Raw genomic sequence first — 23,291 nt, 5'->3', positions numbered from 1 at the left:
CATCCTCTTCCAATTTCTGGCTCCCGTCGGGATGTTATTCCACAAGTGACGGAACTTACAATTTTGTGCCATCTCCAAATGGCAGATGGTGTTTTTAAATGGGCGTTATTGAAATTACATTTTATTTATTTGAGGCTTTACAAATGTCTACTTTGGGGAAAAAACATGAACAGAAAACCATAACTCCTTTCATGACCCGCAAGCTGCGCATCGAGCGTAATTAATTTTGGGAGAGTTTGAGCGTAAATATTCCCTTTTTAATATTCTGCAGGCAATCACATTTTCATATCTGTCTTTCGTGCGTCATAACAGAAATCCAATAACCATTCCCACACCTTATTATTGCTTTCGTAAATGATAGCTTGTCACTTCCGTTGCAATGCTGTACCACTCTTTTAACCCCTGGGCGCCCGACGCTCAAGGTGTTAATGCTCTCACGTAATTGCTTCGCACAATACTCATTCAATTTTTATTGATTTAACATTTTTTAATTCATTTTTACTACAAACTTAAATACATATTTATGTTTATCTTATTAACAACTGACATTTCAATAAGCCGTAAATGCAAAACGACAGACTACATACATTTACAACTTATACCAATCGCAGCAGCAAAGCATATTGACCGCCGTCTTGTTGCCCTGCTTTACCCATCACACTGCATAATCTACGGCCTCAGAGTCTGCTCAATCCAATCTACATAATCAGCAACACGTGTATATACCGCAGGCCAACCCTCCAGACCGCAACGATTGCCAAAAGATACAACACCCTCTAGGTACCAACGATTTCGGTCACTTTGACGCATCAGTGGACCACCAGAATCACCATCACAACTATCCTTGGAAAATTCACCGCCCGCACAGAGCTGCGATGTAATCAGATTGACATTTCGTGATGAAAATTTACGTGCACATTCATCGTGATCCACAACCGGTACGGCCAATTCCTGCTTCACATTGCTCTGACGTGCTATATCCCTCAAGCGTGAGTGAGCAATGAGTGAGTAGGTGTACGTACAGTCAAAGTCCGATGAAGGAAATTGAAGAAGACGCAAAAGAAAAAATGGCAAAAGAAGAGAAGAACAAACAAACATTACATAAGATGGCACATCGAACAATGAAAATACGCATAAAATAAAAAATTACTACATAAAATGGGCTGAATCAATATTTGTGTGTGAGCTGGCTGGCGGTGTACGAGTGTACTTGCATAGTGCAACCAGCATATCGTCCCATATTGGCAATGTACCATAACGCACTCGTACGCCTCTTTTCAATTCACTACTCTTACCCACCTACCTACTACTTGCCTACCTACTTATTTTATATTCTTACTTACTTACTTACTTACTTACTTATATTGTTACACGATTACTCACAAACTTACCCAGTAATGTGCGCCCCCAACCTGCTACTGTGAGCAGCTCACCCACGTTTATGGCCTGACGGCTGCTCGCCATCGGCAAGCAAACTGGCCTAATGAAATCCGTATATGTCACGTCCTCTGCCATTCGTATCAGCGCAATATCATGATGACGGTTATTGTTGTTGGGCTGGTACTGTGGATGCGGTATCACCTGTTCGTATCCCAATTTTACAACTTCTTTGTTGCAGTCCTCTTGTATGCAATCGATTTCTGTACTAATATCATACTCGCCCAGATGAATGGTGGAGCTGCAGATTGTGCGAATTGTGGATAGCGAATTTTCCGGTTTGACATCGGTTGCAGATGACAGCGATAGGTTGGTGGTTTGTGGGTTTTTCGTATTCACAGGTTAACAGAACGATGGCGGTGAAATGCAAAGGATCGAAAATTTGTGCAGTTCCACATAAGGGAAGAGAAAAAAATTAAATAATAAATAAATTAAAATTTAAGTGAATGATGGAAAATGCGCCAAATGATGTGTGAACGCAATGTAAATACTATGGATGAAATAAAAGAATATAAACAGTACAAAATGAAGGTATGTTGAAATATTTTAAGCTAAACCGGTTGAAAGCAGATTGTAAAACAGAGTAAATGAATGTTGCAGAGGGGGTTTTATTGGCAGTTAAAGTAGAGATAAAAATCTGATTGCGCCCATACGTGGAAAGAGTAGCAAAAGAATTGCAATGAAAATATAAAGGGTGCTCAGATTGGAGGTACTTTTCCTATGGGGTTTTTTTAACCGTTCACCTGTGACTTTTGTCACACTAAATACCTATTATTTTTTAGTATTCATTGACGTTTCATCATGGAAGCCCTACGCATCAACAAGGTTTAGAAACCATACAATTCAAAAGGGCTCATCGCGCGCTCACACCAACTTATGCGCATTTTTGGCTTAATCTATACATCAATAAATAAAATTACCACATTTAGGCTGAAGAGCAACCGGAAGCTATTTCAAAACAGCCATTGCATACATTCAGAACAACCGTTTGGTGCAGTCTACGGGCTGGATGAATCATCAGCCAATATTTCTTCAAAAACGAGGCTGGCGCCAATGTAACAGTGAATGGCGAACAATATCGCGCTGTGATAAACGACTTTTTGATGCCGGAAATTGAAGCCGGTGATCTTCTGGTTCTAACAAGAGAGCGCTACTTGCCATTCAGCCCCTGAAACAATGGATTTACTGCATCGTCGTTTCAGTGAGCAGTTTAACTTTCGTATCGACCGAATGTTATTTTATTTTTATTTTATTTTATTTTTTTTTTTTTTGCATCCCAAAAAAGGAGTGTTTTACATTAATTGGCGACAGCTTAGCTGCAAGCCAATAATTTATAACAGGTACAAAATATTACAATTAAATATATATGTAAATATTATACAAAATAGTTAACAAATTTACTAACAAGAAAAACGTTTACTGTAAAAAGTTTCGGACTATATGACAAGAATTGAGTAAAGCTGCTTTCTGCATATCGAAAATTAAATATTCTGGGAGTGGAAGAGTTTTGACATTGTCTGCTAAGTTTTTATGCACTAGTCCGTGGGCTGAGATGATAATTGGTAGTATGTGCACCTTCCTTAGCTTCCACTGGCGTTTGACATCAATGCCTCAGTCAGAATATTTGGATATTTTTTCCGCATATGTTTTTGTTTAGAGAAACAGCAATATCAACTATATAACCAGTCGTTTGAGAAATATCTGGCCTATTGTGATCTCTTGTGGCATTTGTTAAAATTGTTGGGTCATAATATAGAAGGTAGTTGGAGTTTTCTTGAACAGGTTCTGGGGTGTATCTGAAGTACGGTATTTTGCTTTGATTGGCGTTGTACACCTGCGTCAGTTTTAGATGGATTATTTTCGCGATGTCATTGTGTCGTTTCAGGTACATAGAGTTTGCCAGTGTGGTGCATCCCGCTAGCACGTGGTCTAATGTGTCACTTCGACTATTGCATCTTCGACATCTGTCTGCAGCGGCATTTGGATCTCACATTACGTATTTAATGTAATTTCTCGTTGGAATCACACCATCTTGTATGGCGAAAATGGTACCCTCCGTTTCGGCAAATATCGACCTGTTGGTAAGCCATAAGCTCGACAATTTTTGGTCGATATGTGGGCTCAGCAAGTCTTTTCGATATACGCCGTGGACAGCCATTTCAGACCATCTTTGGATTTTTTCATCTATTGTGGTTGCGTTCCTGATTTCGTAGGTTTGATTCATCCGAAGTGGGGTATAATTATCATCCGCAGCACTTGCAGCCTTGTGCAGATCGGATTGGGAGCACTTATGTTGAAAATATGCTCTTATGTTCAAGATAAGTTTGTCATGCAGTGCTCCAACATCAATCTGTCCTTTGCCTCCCGCTTTTCTAGATAGCATCATTCGAACGACAGAGCTTTTTGGATGACGTGACTTGTATTTAGTCATAACTGTACGTATTATTCGTTGTAGATTTTTTATTTCAGTAGATGACCATTTTACAATTCCGAAGCTATACGATACCACCGGGACGACAAATGAATTAATAGCGTGGATTTGGTTTTTCTCATTAAGTTGGGTTTTACAGACAGCGTGAAGGCGCCTTTTAAATTCTGCTATCAGATTTTTCCTCATTTGCATCGTATTTATGCTGCTGCTTTGCATAACTCCAAGATACTTGTATACCTCCCCTGGCTTGTATACCTCCCATGTCGAGAAACCACTTTACCTTTAACTATTGTGATCTTTCGGCATTTATCAAATCCAATAGGCATTTTAATGTCATTGGAGAAGGTTTCGACACTCTCAAAAGCTTATCTAGATGTTTAGAATTGCTGGCGTATAGTTTCAAATCATCTACGTAAAAAAGATGGCTCAGTCGGAATCTTCCAGACTGTCCGTGTTTTAATACAAACCCATGTCCCGTCTCATTCAGGATGTGACTTAAGGTGTTCATGCTGAGAACAAACCAGAGCGGACTCAACTAGTCACCTTGAAAGATGCCATTTCAAATGTTTACTTCGGTTGTGTATTGAGAGCTTTCCAGGCCAAGTATTTTTATTCTTGTCCTCCAGCGTTGCATAACTTTTTCTAGAAAGATTATGATATTGGAATTGAAGTTGTAAATACGAAGTACTTCAATAAGCCAGGAGTGTGGGACCGAATCGAATGCTTTCATCCAGTCAATATAAGCTGCATAGAGGTTTCTGTTCTTCTGTTTAGATTGCCCAAGGACAACTTGATCTATAATCAGTTGCTCTTTACAACCTTGTGATGCACGTATACATCCTTTCTGCTCTTATTTTATTTTATTTTATTTTATTTTATTTTATTTTATTTTATTTTATTTTATTTTATTTTATTTTATTTTATTTTATTTTATTTTATTTTATTTTATTTTATTTTATTTTATTTTATTTTATTTTATTTTATTTTATTTTATTTTATTTTATTTTATTTTATTTTATTTTATTTTATTTTATTTTATTTTATTTTATTTTATTTTATTTGAGCTTAATCCATCTCGGCTATTGCCGGAAATTACACATCCCGGATAAAATTTTCAAGGGATTGTGCTCTGGTGGAACGTAGTCCAAGTTCTACGCCCATGCGATTACTATTGTTTAAATATTTAAATAATATTGTTAAAAATTTAAATTGCACATGTGTCCAGTACGGTCGACTTCTGCTTGTCTTCCAAAAGGTATTGGCAGTCATACTTCTTCAAGTTTTTTATTAAATGCTTAGGCACTAATCCAGTGGACGATATAATTATTGGAACTATATTCACTTCCCTCGCTTTGGACATCCGTTTAAGTTCTATGGCCAAAGCTGCATACTTCGATACTTTGGTGGAGTATGTGCTTTGGATGTTGCGATTAAGGGGCACCGCTATATCGATTACTTCGATCGTTTTATTTGTCTTGTTTAGCAAACAAATAAACCTGACATTTGTTAGCAGCTGCTGTTTGATCTGTGGATATAAATCGGTCCCAGTAAGTATAAAATTTGCGTTTTCCAATATTTTCTTTGGTGCATATTTAAAATAGAAGACTTCTTCTTGTAAGAGACCGTGTGTTATCGCAAGTTGTTGGTGGAGGATCTTTGCTATATTGTTATCTGTCATGACATATTCACCACAAGGGAGCAAGTACGATACATCAAGCAATTACATGGTCAATTGTTTGACTATAAATGCCGTACCTTCGGCCCCTATCTTCTATTGCCTCGTCATGTATCGACCTTCGGAAATTCCTTGTTGGAATAACTCGGTCTTGGATAGCGATTGAGAAACCTTCTGTTTCAGAAAATAGTTTTCCTCTTTTCAACCATAAATTGGATGATTATGCGTCTATTCCGTCCATTTCAACATCATGGGGCTGAACACTGTGTATTGTTTTTGCCTTCCATGCTGTGATAATTTCTGCAGGGGATTTAACCCCCTCAGGTACTGGGAAGTCCTGCTCCATCAAACTGAGCTTGGTAAAGACATTATCTGCCGCAGCGATAGCCTTAAATAGAGGAAACTCGTTGCTAAGAAAATATGTACGTAGCTTCGAGGTTTGCAAAAAGTGTAGACGCGCTACATTAATGATGCCTCTCCCACCAACGTTTCGAGGAAGCGATACTCTTTCCACAGCGCTTTGAGGGTAATGACTTTGGAACTCAGTAAAAGTGGTGCGTATCAGCGTTTCATTCTGTAGGATATCTGTTTGAGACCACTTTATTACTCCAAACGAGTAAGTCAAAGGAGGTTATGGCTCAGGTATTAACTGCTCTGCATTTATTTGCACTGTTCAGACTCATTTTTAATACAACTTTCGATCGTTCTCAAAAATATTTTATTTATTTTGCGTTATTCCACTTTACTTTAATTGGCTTTATCTTATTTTATTTTTTTATTTCGATTTATTTTACTTTTTTTAATTTTAATGCATTGAATTTATTTTTTGTTTTGATTCACTCCATTTTGTTTAAAAGAAATAAAAAATTCTTTGTATTGTTTTACTGCAATGTCATTCCACGGCGCTTATTATATTTTTTGTATACCTTTTCAAATTTTTATCCCATGGATCCAAATGTTATTGAATAAATTGGTTCAAAGTCCTCACCTCCACAAACACACAACACTATCAAGCCAATTCATAACGGCTCATTAGATTTACCGATACAACCACCAGTTTCCACTTAACGATATTAAAACATTTATCAAATTAGAAGCATTTCTGAATTCCAGCCAAATATATTTATAAGCTAATGAAATATTTTACCAACTACAGCAATTTAATTAATGACACTCCACTTTAACCCACCAATATATTATGCAAACGTGCTTATGATTGCCTTACTCCGCAAGCCCGCTTGTACAGATATACATACATACATATATGCATGTGAATCTGTGCACGTGTGGAGCTCATTATGGGTTTGAAATGGCACAAGTTTGAAGCAAATCTATTAACTTATCGTAAGATAAATGGTTATGTTCTCTATAAACACGGATTGCTTAGTCTAAAAAGTTTTTCATGAAACCGAAACACAAAAACCCAATTGTTTTTGTATTGTATAGTAAAAAATATTTCTTAAAATGTGTTAATTCAAAATAAGTCGATTAATAATTTCGTGTGATATTTTGGGAGTAAAGTGAGAAAATTTGTTCAGGAAATTTGTACTGGCGAGCTATTAGGAATATGTTGGGTGAGCTAGACTTTATTCCATCCATGGCTTCAATTCTGGATAGGCTACAGAGAAGTAAATGTGAAAATATAAAGATGGGATAAGTATAACCTCAGCAGCCGCTCTTATTAACTTACTTAATTTGCTTCCCCAGAATCTGAGATTTCAGGAGGAAGATGTATTGGCTGCATTCCTATGGGCTAAGGCGCGACCAGAGGAAATGTAACCCAATAAAATACTAAAATTTGTTGAGGAATTTGGGATCAGAAAAATACACCGAATCCATGAAGTGAGCATATCTTTCGGGTCACAGTGCTAAATCCCCTCATAACAATAAAATGGCACTACGAATAAGGTTTTCGACACAGAAAAGAAGTAAGAAGTGGTATGACAGCGTCAATTTGCTTATTAAAGAGCATTGGGGGTTTTTAAAATCTCTTTCGGCTTCAAGATCTAGACTAAGTTAGGTTAACAACCTTGCTCTGCTCCCAGCTAAGGCTGAATAATTACAGACGAAGTGTTCTACTGTTTCTTGCTCTTCCTCGTCTCTACAACTTCTGCAGTATTCAAGCGGAAACACTCCCAACCTAGAATAGAGCCTACCTAACAGCCAAAGATTCTGATCTTTTCTTATCTATTTGGGGCAAACTAGCTCTCCATAACCTATTGGCCTCCTGGAGAATAGTATTTTGTATCCTTAATTTGCAAATTCCAATATTGCCTCTGTTTTCAAGCAGTGGAAGATTAGCACCCTTTTTGGCTAGCTCGCCGGCCTTACAGTTTCCTTCAATATCTCTATTTTTCGAAACCCTTTTAAGATCTAACATGGTGCTGGATGGCGTTTCAACTAAAACTTCAGATTCTCTTAGGCTTTGATTATGCTGCTGTCGGTTTTTCAATCGAAGGTCAGAAATCAGAGCTTGCAAGCCGCCCGCACCACATAAAACTTATCCATCCATGTAAATTGAAACAAATAAGAAACTTAAGCAAGTGTGGATCCCAAGGCATTGTAGTGTTCAGAATAATGAAATCACTGTTGCTTACGAGTTGCTGAGCTTTGGTTCCATGACTTAGCCAATGAGACTAGAGAAATTATGGAACACAAAAGGCACAATAGTCGTTGATCCAGCGTCAATACTTGCCGAACATAGCAAATGCGAAATTCCCCATTAACTTAACTAAAGGAATTAACTTAAGGAACGAGCGGCGATTACTGGTTGAACTAACCGCAAGACGAAATACAGGGAAGCCATATTTGGATATCACAGGACATCATTGGCAATTCACAATGTGCTTCTCTAGTGGAGGTGTATAAGAAATCAAAGCACTTCCTTTGTTTTTGTCCAGCTTTAGCTAACTAGACCAAAAGGCCACATTTCTGTGCCAAATTAATAAATGGAGAATAAATCACCGCAACCGCTTGATAATTCAAAAAGAAATTTGAAGAGCGGTTAACTGTGTAATATCCCCAATCTCCGGTTTTCTCTTTTCTCTATCCCAGTCTTCTTGCTTTTTTCACCTAAATGCAATAGGAATTCATTTATAAGTACTTAGGTTTTCATTAAAGTTCTTCCGGCCTATGCAAAATTAATCCATCCCATCCCGGCTGGGCGTAAGGGAATTTCATGTAATTTGCATAGACTGGCCTTTTATTTAAAATTAATTTATGAATGCGTTTAATTGGTTTTCTGATCGAATTGATTATATTCAAAAGTGTTAACACGAACTGCAAAGCACTTAAATTGCTTTTTAGTAGAATACACGAAATAAAAACGTTTTCCCGCATGAATGCAATGCATGTAAATTATTAAGCCGAAGGAAAAAATGCGAAAATTAACTAAAAAAATATCTACAATGCAGCGAAACGAATTTAATGTGAAAATGTGTGGCAGAACATATTCTCGTGCAAAAATATATAATTTGATTGGCCTGATAGAAATTATGTACATTTAAAAAAGTTACACTGTTGCATACAAACATACAAATTAGACGTTAACCGGCTTCGCCACAACCGAATATATATAAATTTTGAAAATATACAGCCTTTGAATGCATAGGCTCTCATTAAAATAAAATACCTCAATTCTTATGAGCACTTAATTGGGAACATGCGGTAAGCAAATAATTATTATATTTTTATTTACGTTTTTTTGAGGCTTCTCTATGCAATATTATGATTTATAATGAAAATTCAGCATTTACTACTCAAATAATATTATTTTGAGTATTGAGCATTGAAAATCAAACTTCCTCCAGCCATTTCACTTTGAAATCGATTACGCTCAATTGGTATGGTTTCGTGGCAATGGCAAAATAAAAAACAGGGATATTTTTGGAGCATTTAAAAATGGATAAAACAAGCGTTTTTTTTTTAGTATTTGTCAGTACTGAACGCAATTGATCCTGATAATGACGTTTCGATTCAAAATAAACGGTGGTTAAGTTTCAAGGGCCGGTATTGATTTTAATAAGATAAAATTTTTTTAAAAACCTATTGTCATTTCTCTTTATTATAATAATATTGGTCTAGCTCAATTACGTATGGAAAAAAATATCGTCCAAATGGCCGCCGCGGCCTCAGCGGCACACCTCCATCCGATGGTCCAAATTTTCGATAACACTGAGGCATAATTGGGGTTGTATGCCGTTAATGTGCCGAATTATCTCATCCTTTAGCTCTTAAATGGTGTCGTTGACGTTAAGGTGTGGTTCACATTCAACATCGGTCCTTGAAATTTAACCACCCTTTAGTTCCAAAAGTTCAGTGCTTTAGAAAAATTATACATCAGCGCAATTTACAACGCCAGGTGACGCTCTAAGTCAAATGATTTGAGTTCGGCTGTTTTTTGTTTCTGTTAGGTTACCACATTTTTGATTAAGGGAGCCTGCTTTAGAGGCTTTTAAAAATATTCGATTGAAACGAAACTTTCTGGTTTTATTGTTATATAGATATTTCAACAGTCTTCTCAAATTTTTTCATTAAAATATATGTCATATTATGCCTGGTACAAGCATATTGCCGAGGCGCCTTGAGTGTGCATGTGTCGTGCGGCGGGAAAGTTGCAGGTCGCAATTTTCATCTGAAACCAAAACCCCAAAAAGTTGTTTATTTTGGTATAGTATAGCTTCTAGTTATACAAATTCACTTGTTTAAAAAGTGGGTTAATCATAACTCTCCTAAGGTTTTTTAGGTTCAGCTAGAAGAGAATTTAATTCCGAATACAATCAATGTTATCTCGTTTCGATAGGACGTTTAACTTTTTCCCTATCTTTCCCGCCAATTAGGAAAAATCGCAAAAATATAAAACCGAGAAATCGCACTTCGAGCGATGGCCGCTCGTATACCTGCTCGACGCTTGCTCACAATTTCTTCTGTAACTCCGAAAATATTTTGAATTTGCTTCTGAAATTTTGAGGACACATTTTTGGATAGTTTGGGAAGATATTTATGCAAAACAAAAAAAAATGATTTTTAAACCTCTAAAGCAGGCTCCCCCCTTAATATTCCTACCAAAATAGTATCGCTATTCATTTATAATTGTAAAAGTTACACTGTTTTTAACAAATCTTCCTATGCACGTATTTTCGATCTTTTACAGTTTTGAAAAGGATTAGAATTTGCAACAACGAGGTTGTAATAAATTTTGCCCTGGAAATTGGTTGAACGGTGCGAAAACCTTAAACATATTTTGAAATTCTTTCTGTAATTAAAACAGCCACTTACGAGAGGCATGAACGCTCCAGAAGAATCCGTGAATCTGTGATAATGAAATAATTAATAATGGTGACGCTGATAGTGTCCCAAACTTGCACATATTCTTATCACGTTGACTGAATATGCAAAACCAAGCACGCGAACTTCAATCTTTCATTCACTTTTTAGATTTACCTACTAAGTAAATATAAAATCGTTGCGCACCAACTACTGAGGTCTTACTGAATGAATTCGAAGTGTAAAATAGGCGTTGCTAAAATACAGTTAACGGTATATTTCCAGATGTTAGAAATAAACAAACTACAACGCATCAAATATGGGTGACTCATACCCCAGTGTGTCTTTTGAAGGTTAAAGCCCAAAATAAAAGAGACTGGCGTCATAAAAATGTTTTCAATGGAACCGTCTTTTTAATGAGTTAGTGCGTTAAAAGTTGCATCTCTAGCTGACTTCCAGAGAAAGTCAGTTAGTGACATTCGGTTTAGTGGGAGCGAAGTTATTGCATCTTAAGTGTCAGTTTGTTTGTGTCATCGGTACAAAAATTAGTTTCGAACAAAGAGCTAAAATCCAATTTTGATTTAAAATCGGTAAAATGTTTACCGAAATATTTCAATTGATGAAAAAAGTTTATGTCGATCATTGTATATCTGGTGCCAAAGTTCACGTGCCAAAGTTCAAAGTGGTCTACATGTTTCAGAGATGGTTGTGAGGCCATAAATGACAATGAACATACGGGCCGCCCAAAATCAGTAATCACCGAAGACTTCATCGAAATTGTTAGTAAATTTATCAAAAATGAGCTGAAATCATCATCAATTTATTGCATTTTAAATGATAATTTGGTCTTACGAAAGGTCTGTTAACGTCTCATTCCGCCCAAGTCCTCTGGGAACCAAAAGTTGCTAGAGTTGCACATTCGAAAGACCTCATTAAATAGGCGAGAATCGAGAAAAGACGAGAACTTCCTTTACAACATTGTAACCCCCGTTTGAAACTGTAATCTCGCGTTGCGTTAATCATTGTTTGCAAGCTCGTCGGTGACTCGGCTAACAGCATAAATCAATAATTTAAGTATTATTTTGCCCAGGGGCCAACCCTTCTGGGAGGACATCATTTAGATCACTTAGATATAAAGAGAAAAATTTAGGACTTAATAGACCTCCATTTCTTACACCTTGATTTACCACGAACGATTCTTAAAGCTCCCCATTATAAAATTATATAATTAGCAAATAAATCAAACTTTCAAACCTTATGTTAGAAAATACGGAGTAATTCCAACGCTTACATTCCATCCTGCATTTAACGCCCTCTGTAGTATTTCACACATAATATAATTTATTATCTATATTAACGTACTAAAATTTGTCTCACCGTGAGTAAAGATATCTGCAGAAAGCGGACTATAATGGCATACGAAATGCTAGATTTTTAATTTAATTAAAAAGTTCAAAAATTATATGAAATTATTTTGAATTTTCCGAAATTTTATAGAAAGTTGGAAAGTTTGCTTTACAGGGCTAAAAAATGAACGACTTAGAAAAATAATAATAAAAAATGTCAACTCTAAAACCATTGTAAATATTCAAAGAAATCCTCGTACACTGAGGTATATAAAAACTTAATTTATTTGACCATTCAAAAAATGTTTATATCAATGGGTCGAACTCCTTGCGATTTTTGATGTACGAGGTGTGTTCAAAAAGTAATGCGAATTTTGAATTTTCGCAAGTTATATATATGCGAATTTCCATTTTTTACTAGTGATATGTTGGTACTCATGTCTCTCAGTCATGCCGACGAGTTCGGCCCTTTTGAATGTTCAGTTAATTGTTAAAAACTGCTTTGCTTGCACGTGTTTCGGCCCGTCTTCGATTTTTACCTCTTCAAAAAGATGAATCAAAGAACCTGTATCGAATTTTGTGTGAAAAACGAAATGTTGACTGTGTCATATGGTGAAGCTACTTTGGACCAAAGCAACATTCATCGGTGGTATAAAATGTTCTCAGAAGGCCGAGAAGATGTGAACGACGAAAAGCGTGCCGAACGCCCAAGCACTTCAACAGCAGATGAAAAAATTGATGAAGTGAAGAAAATGGTATTGGCCAATCGTCGAATCACCGTTTCAGAAGTTGCTGGACCTTGACATATCGATTGGCTCGCGCCATTCGATTTTTTCCAATGATTAGGGCATGAGACGGGTCGCCGCAAAATTCGTACCAAAACTGCTCAATTTCGGCCAAAAGCAGCATCGCAAGAACATTGCTAATGAGATGTTGGACTCTGTCCGCGACAATCCAAATTTGCTCCAGAGGGTCATAACTGATGAGGAATCGTGGGTTTATGGTTATTACGTTGAAACCAAAGCTCAATCATCTCAAAGGAAGCTGCCGCACGAACCAAGACCGAAAAAAGCGCACCAAGTTCTGTCGAATGTTAAAATTTTGCTTACCGTTTTCTTCGATTGCAGGGGCGTTGTGCATCATGAGTTCTTGCCACAAGGTAAAACGGTCAAAAAGGAATATTACCTGCACGTTATGCGCAATTTTCGCGAAGCAATCCGCTAGAAACGCCCGGATTTGTGGAAGAACAAAAATTGACTCTTGCATCATGATAACGCCCCTGCTCACACATCGTTGCTTGTGGGGGACTTTTTGGCCAAAAACAACAAGCTAGTGATACCACAGCCACCGAATTCCCCAGATCTGGCCCCCTCTGACCTTTTCTTTGCTTTTGCTTTTCCTCTGTGGAGGGAGGAGCTGAACAAGAAAAAAAAAATAATTTCTTGAAGCGTTTCGAAGATTGGAAAAAACGTTGACGCAAGTGCATAATATCTCATGGGGATTACTTTGATGAATATTAATGAATAAATAAATAATTTCTGGAAAAAAAACAAAATTCACTATACTTTTTGAACACACCTCGTACATTCCTAACGCGATCGTATTGCGAATTAATTTCTCGCCCTTCAAAAATTATTATAATCCATCAGTAAAAAAAATTTAATTATGTTCTACTCACAGAAGCATTGCTGTTGCTTTATTGTTTACTTGTTTTGGTCATTCGTCTGAAAACTACCTTCATTAGAGCATCTTCATGTTAAAGTAACAAAATATTTGCACAAGGCTTCGAGGGCTCGCCCACGTGATTTTAGAAAGTTCATTAATATGTAAAACTATAAAAAATGTTTGAACTTTACTCAAATTTTCTAGCGGTGTTTTTAAATTGACCAATATTTACCAACTTGATTGACAGGATATTCAATTTTCGTGTTTATTAAGTGCACCTGAACCTAAAATATCTCCTTTCTGTTTTCCTGCTCAAGCCGTCAAGACATATTGACGTTTTTTTGACTGACGTAAATTCAACTAGCAGCGCACGAAGATTACCAACTACTTAGGCTGACATACAAACATACAAATTATAATAGGTTGGCGAAATGTGTATACAATTTGCACACTCACATAATATACATACACAGAAATGTAAATGTGTACGAGTATGTCTAAGCGTGCATTCAAGTATTAATTTGTGCTTCAAAAACGTATGCAATGGGTGTATATACATATATATGTATGCATAAGTGTGTGTGTGTGTGTTTATGTACATGTATGCGTGTATTATTTTGCTTAAGTATGCCAGAGCACGTTTACTTACAGTGGACCAACTTCCGTTTCAATGGCTCCCACAACACAGTGCCCCGCTGTCAGCACATAGCGTTGATTTATCAAGCTGCCGCCACAATTGAGTATGGGCTTCCCATTTTCTGTGATAGTAGGCAAGTGCGAAAATAGCAAACAAGCAAAAACAAAAATAAATTAAAAAAAGACAACAAACAAAATCAGAAACAAAAACGAGTGAAAAAACATTGTAAGCATAAAAGGCATTGAAATTCAAATCAATAACGACGATTTAATCTATCTACAACAAACAGCAGCAGCAAACTGAAAGCTGAGAGTTGCTCGCCACCACTACGTGCCATACATATGTAGGAGTACATACATATGTATGTACATATATGCATATCTACTTACTTTGTGTATATTCAAGCAGCACCATCCAGGGATATTGATCCAGTGGCGTGTCTTTGCCATTGTAAATTTTATTATCCAATGAATTTGGACCGCAAGCAGGCGGCACCGGTAGCACATTGCCTTTGCCATTGCTCGGTGATGGTGGTTTGACAATAGACGGACGACGTGTTGTCGTAGTGCTTGTGACGGGCATTGGATTTGAGCCATCATTCGACGATGTGAAACCTTTATCAGGCGTACAACAGACATACGGTGACTGGCCATAACCATTGGTACATTGGGATTTTTGCAGAAATTCACGATCTCTTGGTGCGAGGTCGTAGCGTCGCACCACTTCAATAAGACTAGGACATTCGTATATTGAGACACAATAACCTATTTTACGATTCGGATTGTTACAGCGAGCTATTAACGTATAAGAGTTGAGAAAAATATTTGAGTAAGTACAAATTCAATAGAATGAAGAGTAAATATACAAGAGAAATATAAGTCAGTATAAACTGGCAATGAGTATTGAGGCAATGAGGCAATGAGTGAGTAAGCGCATGCGCGTAAAAGAGAAAATTTCCCAACACAGCAAAAACACGAAGCATTGACGAGACGAAGTAATGATACTCGTAACAACAGCAGCAGCAGCAGCAGCAGCAAAAAAGCAGCAAAATTAGTAGCAATAGCAGTGCGGTGTTGGGAGCAGCATCCATGCGGTGCCACCAAGCATCATCCCGTCTCCGTTGAAAACGTGCCTCCCTATAATAATGGCATGAACGCGAACAAAAACACCAATTCGCATTGATTGCATTGAACTTTGGCTTTGTTTGTATCGTATTTTTGTTATTTACTTATTTTCTTAGTGTTTTTTCTGCTTTTTTTCATTCTTCTCATTTGTTTGCCTTTTTGTAACTTTCGTTTGCTTGCCACTGCCATTGCCCGCTCCAATGACTCACCGACTGGGATTTGCGTAAATGTGCGCGATGACACCAGCCGGTCGAGTAAGCAAACTACATACCAACCAAGCGTACAATTAAACAAGCAAGCCAGCAATCGGCCAATCGGCCAACCAGCCAGCAAGCCAGTCAGCCAGCCAACCGCTTGAGCTGCACACAAACAAATCCAACAATAAACCATTTTATTCAACTCAATTACACTCGCTACTTTATGTTGTAAGATTACTTGTAATGATAAAACTAAAGTTAAATACAGAAGAATTATGACTAGCTGCTGGTGGATTGGTGGGTGGGTGCTCTTTTTGTATTGAAACTGGAAAATGTTTCGTTTTTGGATTGATAATAGGTAGTCTTACATGTACGTATGTATGTATGTATGTATATAGTAAATGGGCATCAAAGCGAATGACAAGACATTTATATAGATCGCGTGGCGGTAAATTAACTTGTTTCGGGTAATAAACCCAAATTAACGGGTTTTCTGATTTCAAAGTGTTTGCCAGCTAATGAAACAAATGTTGGCATTAGATTCTTAATTTTATCTCCCAGCACTAAAGATATTGCATAGTAAATCACATTGGGTTAGGACATTTTGTTATCGAAAAAATGCTAATTATAATAATTATTTCAAATTGTGAGGAAGGAAATGCTAATTACGTTGGTTTGCAGCAAAAATTTGCTCCCGAGGCAAATATTCAATTCCTAGGGTTGTTTTCAAATAAAACATATAAAATTTAGATTCTTTAAGGTTTCACTATTTTAGTTCAAAATATTGCTCTTAACAATTTTATTTCAAAATTGGGATCATTTACATGAGACTTTTTTTTGAATTTCAAACCTTTATTACCAAATATGGTTACAAATTTAATCTTCAAAATAATAGCCATCGCTAGCGACACATTTTTCCCATCTCTCAAGCAATTTGTGGATGCCGCTCCAAAAAAATTGGCCGTCTTTGGCCGCAAACCAATCATCTAGCCATTTCTTGGCTTCTTCGTGAGAATTGAAGCGCTGCTCGGAAAGTGCGTAGCCCATCGATGCAAACCGCATGCACCAGCGGTTCCCAATCATATGTCTCCACCAATTCCCGGCTCTTGTTCAATGTGGCGGTGCATTGTCATCAAGAAAAATTACTTTGTGACGCCGAGCGGCATATTCTGGGCGTTTTCGGTATATAGCGCAGTTCAAATCGGCCAATTGTCGTTGGTACCGTACACCTCCAACTGTTTCACCTGGTTTTAATAGCTCGTACTAAATCATACCACGCTGATCCCAGAAAACCCACAGCATTGCCTTGCGGTCGAAGCGATTTGGTTTGGAAGTTTTTTTTTGGCTTTTGGCCGGGCGGACCATACCATCGTTTACGCTTGGGATTGGAGAAATACACATCCGTAACGATTCGATGCAAAAAAGACTTCCTTTTGAACCAGGAGAGCAGCATTTCCCAAGTGGTTTTTCGGTTCTTAACGAAAACGTCCGCAAATCGTAGTTTGAAGGCACGAAATTCGACATTTTTAAGGGCGACAAATATGCATTGTTGTATGAAACGTAATAAACAATGAACTGAATATTCTTGACAGATGGCAGACGTAAAAAGCAAGACGTTTGAGAAGGTTTAAAAATACTCTTAGCGACATCTATTGACTAATAGCTGAAAGTCTCATTTCATAGGTATATACCTGTCCACCAAACCACCTTTACAATTCAATCCACCAAACAGTCAATTAATGAATGTCTTATTGTTGAGAGCGTCGAAATATCGAAGTTGAATATTGTTCAGCAACATTTTGCGCTATAGCAGCGATGACTTCTAGAAAACCTTCAGTTTCTGGTCTACCAGTTCCTTTTTCTATCCTCGACAGAAGCAGTTTCTTGAAATTTTTTCACAAACCCCTGAATGGACTCATCGACTCATTTGGACAATTATTTCCACAAAAAAAAACACGAATTTTACGATATGTTAGACCATTTTCGATATGAGCTCCAATCATTTCAACGCGTTATTCTATTATTTAAAGTTGTGCATTTGTCTATTAGACAAATGTCAAAGATCACTTAAAAAAAGCGCTGTCTAGGAATTATTCACTCGGCACTGACATCTCGGCCTCACTTTCGAATGACCCTTTAGAAATGTTTGCTGAAAGTACTGAAAATACGCGTGCCAATAGGTCAATGTATATCTCACGAACAATTTGAACAATACACGTACAAAGTGGTGCAAAATTAATCACCCCTAGAAAGATTTGTAATTTTTGCAAATGACGGCGTACGTCAATCATATTTGACACTTGTGAACTAAACTAGTGCAGTATACAAACACGCAAGTAATGGAGTGCGTAAAACTTAAAATGGAGACTTCCAAGACTAAAAAGTATTATTATTATTTTTTTATTTTAAAAAAGTTAATAAAAAAAATTGGATGATTAATTTTGCGCCCCCGGGTATATGTACATTAAGATGAAGCAATTATTTTTTCATAATCGTTGCTAGCTAATTCGGATTCTACACAAAATAATGTGAAAAAGAGTCCCTTAAAACAAGGCTCTAAAGTCATTTTTGACCCCCACAATTTTAAGAGAAACTGTCTTTAATTGCCACCTAAACGTGCAAGGTATTCCATTATAAAAAAGTATATGCATACATATAATATATGACTTGCAACACGACGTTTAAAATACAACGTTAGAGTATTTTTTAAGGATCAAACATTTTTTTTTTTTCGAAATAACTAAAGAAAATGTGGTTGTGTCTTTGAAGATGCGATAAAGATTTAGAGATTAATATTTACTCAAATACTATGCATATTCCGGCACATTGGAATATTGAAGGAAACGCAAAAGCAGACGAAATGACAAGAGGAGGATGTGACATGCATAAAGATCTTGCAGGCTGGTATTCACACCACGGGGAGCAATCAATAATGCAATATCCACAAAATACCTACAAATCGCGGAATGTAGATGGAGGGATCAGATGGCATGCGAAGTCAGCAGAACATTATGGCCCAGCTACAACCATAAACAAATGTCAACATTGATACATATGGAACGAAGTGATGCCTGCAGCCTGACGGCACTGCTAACTGGTTTCTGGCGCATGGGAGAGCAAGTAGCCAAAAACGTATCTCTCACTAACTTACTATACTATCATAGTTGTAATACTCTGGAGAAAAAGGAAATTATCTTCCATTTCCTCTGTGAATACCCTGCCCTATGCAAATCGAGGATCTTAAGCATAGCAAAACGCATTTGACAATCTTAAAGAGCTGACGCAAGCAAACTTTTAAGGTTTCTTAATCGCACAGACTGGATATAATGGTGAAGGAATAACCCATATAACTTATTCGGAGCGTTGATGTAGCAACAAAATGGTGTGAAAGCGCTGATTGGATTCTTGGAGTTACCAGCTATGAATGTAATTCTTTCAATACAAACTTATACTTCGGGTTTTTTGGTACGAAGAACTTATATTTGAAATCTATTTTTATTTAAAGTACCGCAAGGTGGCGCTACAAAACAAATTATATGTAATTTTTTAATACTATGGTAGCAAAAGTGACTAGGTAATTTTTAATTATTTTTTTTTGTCACTATAGCAATTAAAAATATTTATATATGTAATTTAAGACTTTTCCTAAAACCAAAAAGTAATATTCAAATATTGTAAAATTTTATTTTAATTATTATTTTTTTCATTCATATTTAAAGTCAATCTTTGAATCTAAAACACACTCGTCAAAAACAGTTTTAGAATGTTTTAAACTTCTAAATGACGTATCTAAGTGCCAAAGTGCACCTTATCTGGGTGCCAGGCCACAGGAATATAGCAGGAAACTGCAAGGCGGATGAACTTGCAAGAACCGGTACAACGCTCGATCTCCAACCGGATAAGTCGCTGATACACATACCTATAGCCACTTGTAAATTACTTATAGAGAGGGAAACTAACAAAAACGTAAATACAAGCTGGCAAAACCTCATAACATGCGAACTAAGCAGACAGACATGGCCGAGCTGGAACAGCGGTAGATCGAAAATCTTGTTAAGATTTAACAGAGAGGCTATAAGAAAAATAATAGGGGGTATTAACCGATCCATGTTTAATAGGCAGCCACGCTAGAAGGTTATGACTCCCGTACTTCGATTTCTGTAAAAGCTTTCTTAATACAGAAGAAGAGGAAATAGTCAGACACCTTCTATGTGAGTGTAAAAGCTTAGGCTGCGCACTCTTGATACAGCATTTTTAACCTTTTAACCGATGAAGAGGAAATAGCCTATTTAAAACTAACGAAGCTCTGCTCGTTTATTAAAGTTACCGGATGGTTTGAAAAGGAACACGTAGGGTAAGGATAAGCTCCAGTGGTATCACAATGGACCTGCGAAAGGTCTAAGTGTGTCGCTATGGCAACCACTCAGCCTACCTATCTACCTAAAGTTACTATCAACACAAGGTGTATTTTTTCTGCTTTCTGTCTTCAAAGCAATAACTCGCCCCCTTTTAAAATTTTGGGGCTTCAACATTGATGCCGAAAAAAATCCTTCCATACAAATTGACCCACCCTCATACAAACTTACAGTTACGACTTATTTATCTATCAATTTTATTCGTTAGTAGCTTGATTAATTCGTAAAAGAAAAGAATCGTTAATTAGAAAATTTTTAAATATTTTCCCTATTAAGGTTGCTATTTAATTTTTAATTTTTTAATTTTTTTCATTTTATTGGAAGTGTTTCATTAAGTAATAAAGTCTGAAATAATTAATAAATTTCTCAGACACTATTAAGACTATCGTAAAGTTATTTCAAACTGTTTATGGGTGTAGCGCGAATGCAGTTTACTCAATACTTCGTAAAATATATGTCATTAAGTATAACCATTTTTTTTTGTCTCAATAATTAACAAATATCTCGCAGACTTTTCCAAATATAACCAAAATTAGCTTGCTTTTTTTTTTAGTATTATAAAACTGAGTAGACTTTAAATCAGGACTTTAGGCCGTCACAGGACATTGTCTCATAGAAAATTATGCAAGGAGATTAGGCGTTTACACAGTCGTAAACTTACATACAGTTTGTCAAAAGAATATTTGCATATGAAAATAAAACATGTTTTCCAATATATTAATTAAAAAAATTCTAAGGCGATAATAAAGTGCTAATATATACTAAAACATGAAAACAGTACAATTTCTCTGCTGTCAGAAAAGTGTATGCACAGTTGGTTGAAAATCAAGTTTGGTGGAATTTTTGGTCTTTTGGGGTTAATATTTTGTATGCCATCCTTGGGCATCAATTACCACTTGAAGCCGACTTCGCATTGATTTAATTAGTTACGGAATATCATATTCCAATGGTATTCTTTCCCACTCTTCTCTGAAGAATCTTATTAAGGGGGGCCTCTTATCAGTGGCTTCAAAAAATTAAGTTTTTTCTCAATTTTTTTTCGAGGCAAAAAAGCGACGCACAGGAATAATCTTTGGCATTTATTTGAACGGATGATTCAAGAGTAATAAACAATTTTTTAACATAAATAAAAAAACAAAATGGCGGACATATGAGGGATCTCGCACAGCTTCGCGTTGCGCGCTATTAAAACGGCATGTAAGATTGCGGTCGTAGTTTTCACCTGAAACACAAAAGAAAAATTTGGTCTTATTCAGAAGACTTTCCCGCATATAATAGACTTAGACTACTCTTGTATAAAAATATGAAAAAATGAACAAACAATTAATTATTGAAAGAAGTGCTTTTTTTCGCTATTTTTTTTTCAAAAAAGGTGTTAAATAACATAAAAAAATGATTTTTTTTTGAATTTTGTTAGTTAATTAGTTGCGCATTTTAATTATCTTTATATAGATTATCGGTTTGAAACGATAATTTTCGTAGTTTTTTTTAAATCTTACACGCCATTGTCAAAAATATGGTTTTGAGAAAACGTGTTTCAAAGTTTTCAGAAGGTAGACAATATACTCACACGAGGGACGGTACACAGGCCTGTAACTCCGAAACCACTTTGAATTCCGCTATAAAATTTTGAGGGCATATTCTCCTATAATATATGTATCGATTGCAGTACAAAACAAATCGATTTTTTGAAGCCGACTGATAAGTCCCTTAATTCAGTTTTATTAGTTGGCGATCTTTTTCCTACTTTTCTTTTTAAATGAACCCAAAAATTGTCGGGACTTTGGGCGGGAGTATCAATAACTTTGGTGCAATTGTAGAGCAACCAGGACCTGCATAAATAGGATTTATGTTTGAGATCATTACCTTAATAGTATTTGTATTTAAATTTGTTGGAATTTTCGGGGTCAACAAAGCCGAATTTTCTAATACTGGAAGTCAATTCGTTTTTTAAAATATCAAGATACACTTCCTTGGTCATTATTTTGTCCAAAATTTTGATTTCATCCACTCCCTTTGTTGATATACAACCCCAAACCATTACTGACAGTTTTCCAAATTTTACGATAGGGATAATATTTTTGTTTTGTAGTGTTGTGAGAGGCTTACGCCAAACTCTCTGGGGTCCATCATGGTAGTAGAGCATCATTTTCGTCTCATCTGAGAAAATAACGTCATCCCAGTACTCTGTGGAAAGTGATATGTGCTCGGTGGCAATCTTTTATCAACGTTTTGTACTGATAGAAGGGGTTTTTTCCTAGCCACTCTTGAAGAATATTTGTGTTTTTGCAATACTTTTCGAACAGTTTCATGAGAAGCTCTTAACCCGTAGTATTTTTCCACTTGAAGAGCTAATCTTCTTGTACTGCTTTGCGGGCTATTATATATAGTTTTAACAATTTTACGGTCAAATCGCTGCGTCACTTTTTTTGGTCTGCCTGTAGATCCTTTCAACTCGAGTCATCCTTCATTTTCAGCACGGTTTATGGCGGCCGCCGTAGCCGAATGGGTTGGTGCGTGACTACCATTCGGAATTCACAGAGAGCACGTAGGTTCGTATCTCGGTGAAACACCAAATCAAGAAAAACATTTTTCTAATAGCGGTGGCCCCTCGGCAGGCAATGGCAAACCTCCGAGTGTATTTCTGCCATGACAGAGCTCCTCATAAAAATATCTGCCATTCGGAGTCGGCTTAAAACTGTAGGTCGCTCCATTTGTGGAACAACATCAAGATGCACACCACAAATAGGAGAACGAGCACGGCCAAACACCCAAAAAAAATATATATACATAATTGGTGCGTACACCCTTTTATATATGTATATATATATATATAACTATGATAAATATAAAGTAAGAACTATGAAAAAAAAAAATTTCAGCTCAGAGTCGTAAAGAGTAGGCACCGCAGGTAATTAGACACTTTGTATTTTTCCAAGCTACTCTTAGTCAAAAAAAATTGAGATACGTTCTTGTGATATGCATTGTAACTATGATTAGAAAAGGAAAATCATTGTGAAAAATAAACAGTTGGTCTTACAAAATTAAGCCACTATATCTTTTTGTAATATTTTTCGTGCACAATTTTTTTCGAAATTG

At 36.5% G+C, this 23,291-nt stretch overlaps 1 protein-coding gene across 1 annotated transcript in view; it reads right to left on the bottom strand.

Moving 5' to 3' along the window:
- Positions 1-439: 439 nt before the first annotated feature.
- The window catches only part of LOC129235374 (serine protease 7), a 31,947-nt gene continuing 9,095 nt past the window's right edge, over positions 440-23,291 (bottom strand). The window contains exons 2-5 of the mRNA XM_054869187.1: positions 14,846-15,250; positions 14,469-14,577; positions 1,392-1,678; positions 440-974 (exon numbers count right to left, since the gene is read on the bottom strand). Coding sequence (XP_054725162.1) covers positions 670-974; positions 1,392-1,678; positions 14,469-14,577; positions 14,846-15,250 — 1,106 coding nt within the window. The 3' untranslated portion in view covers positions 440-669. The remainder of the gene's footprint in view (positions 975-1,391; positions 1,679-14,468; positions 14,578-14,845; positions 15,251-23,291) is intronic.

Source organism: Anastrepha obliqua, chromosome 1, assembly GCF_027943255.1.
Source record: "Anastrepha obliqua isolate idAnaObli1 chromosome 1, idAnaObli1_1.0, whole genome shotgun sequence".
NCBI lineage: Eukaryota > Metazoa > Arthropoda > Insecta > Diptera > Tephritidae > Anastrepha > Anastrepha obliqua.
The sequence above is the reverse complement of the archived record's forward strand: the minus strand, read 5'-3'. Positions and strand labels throughout refer to the sequence as shown.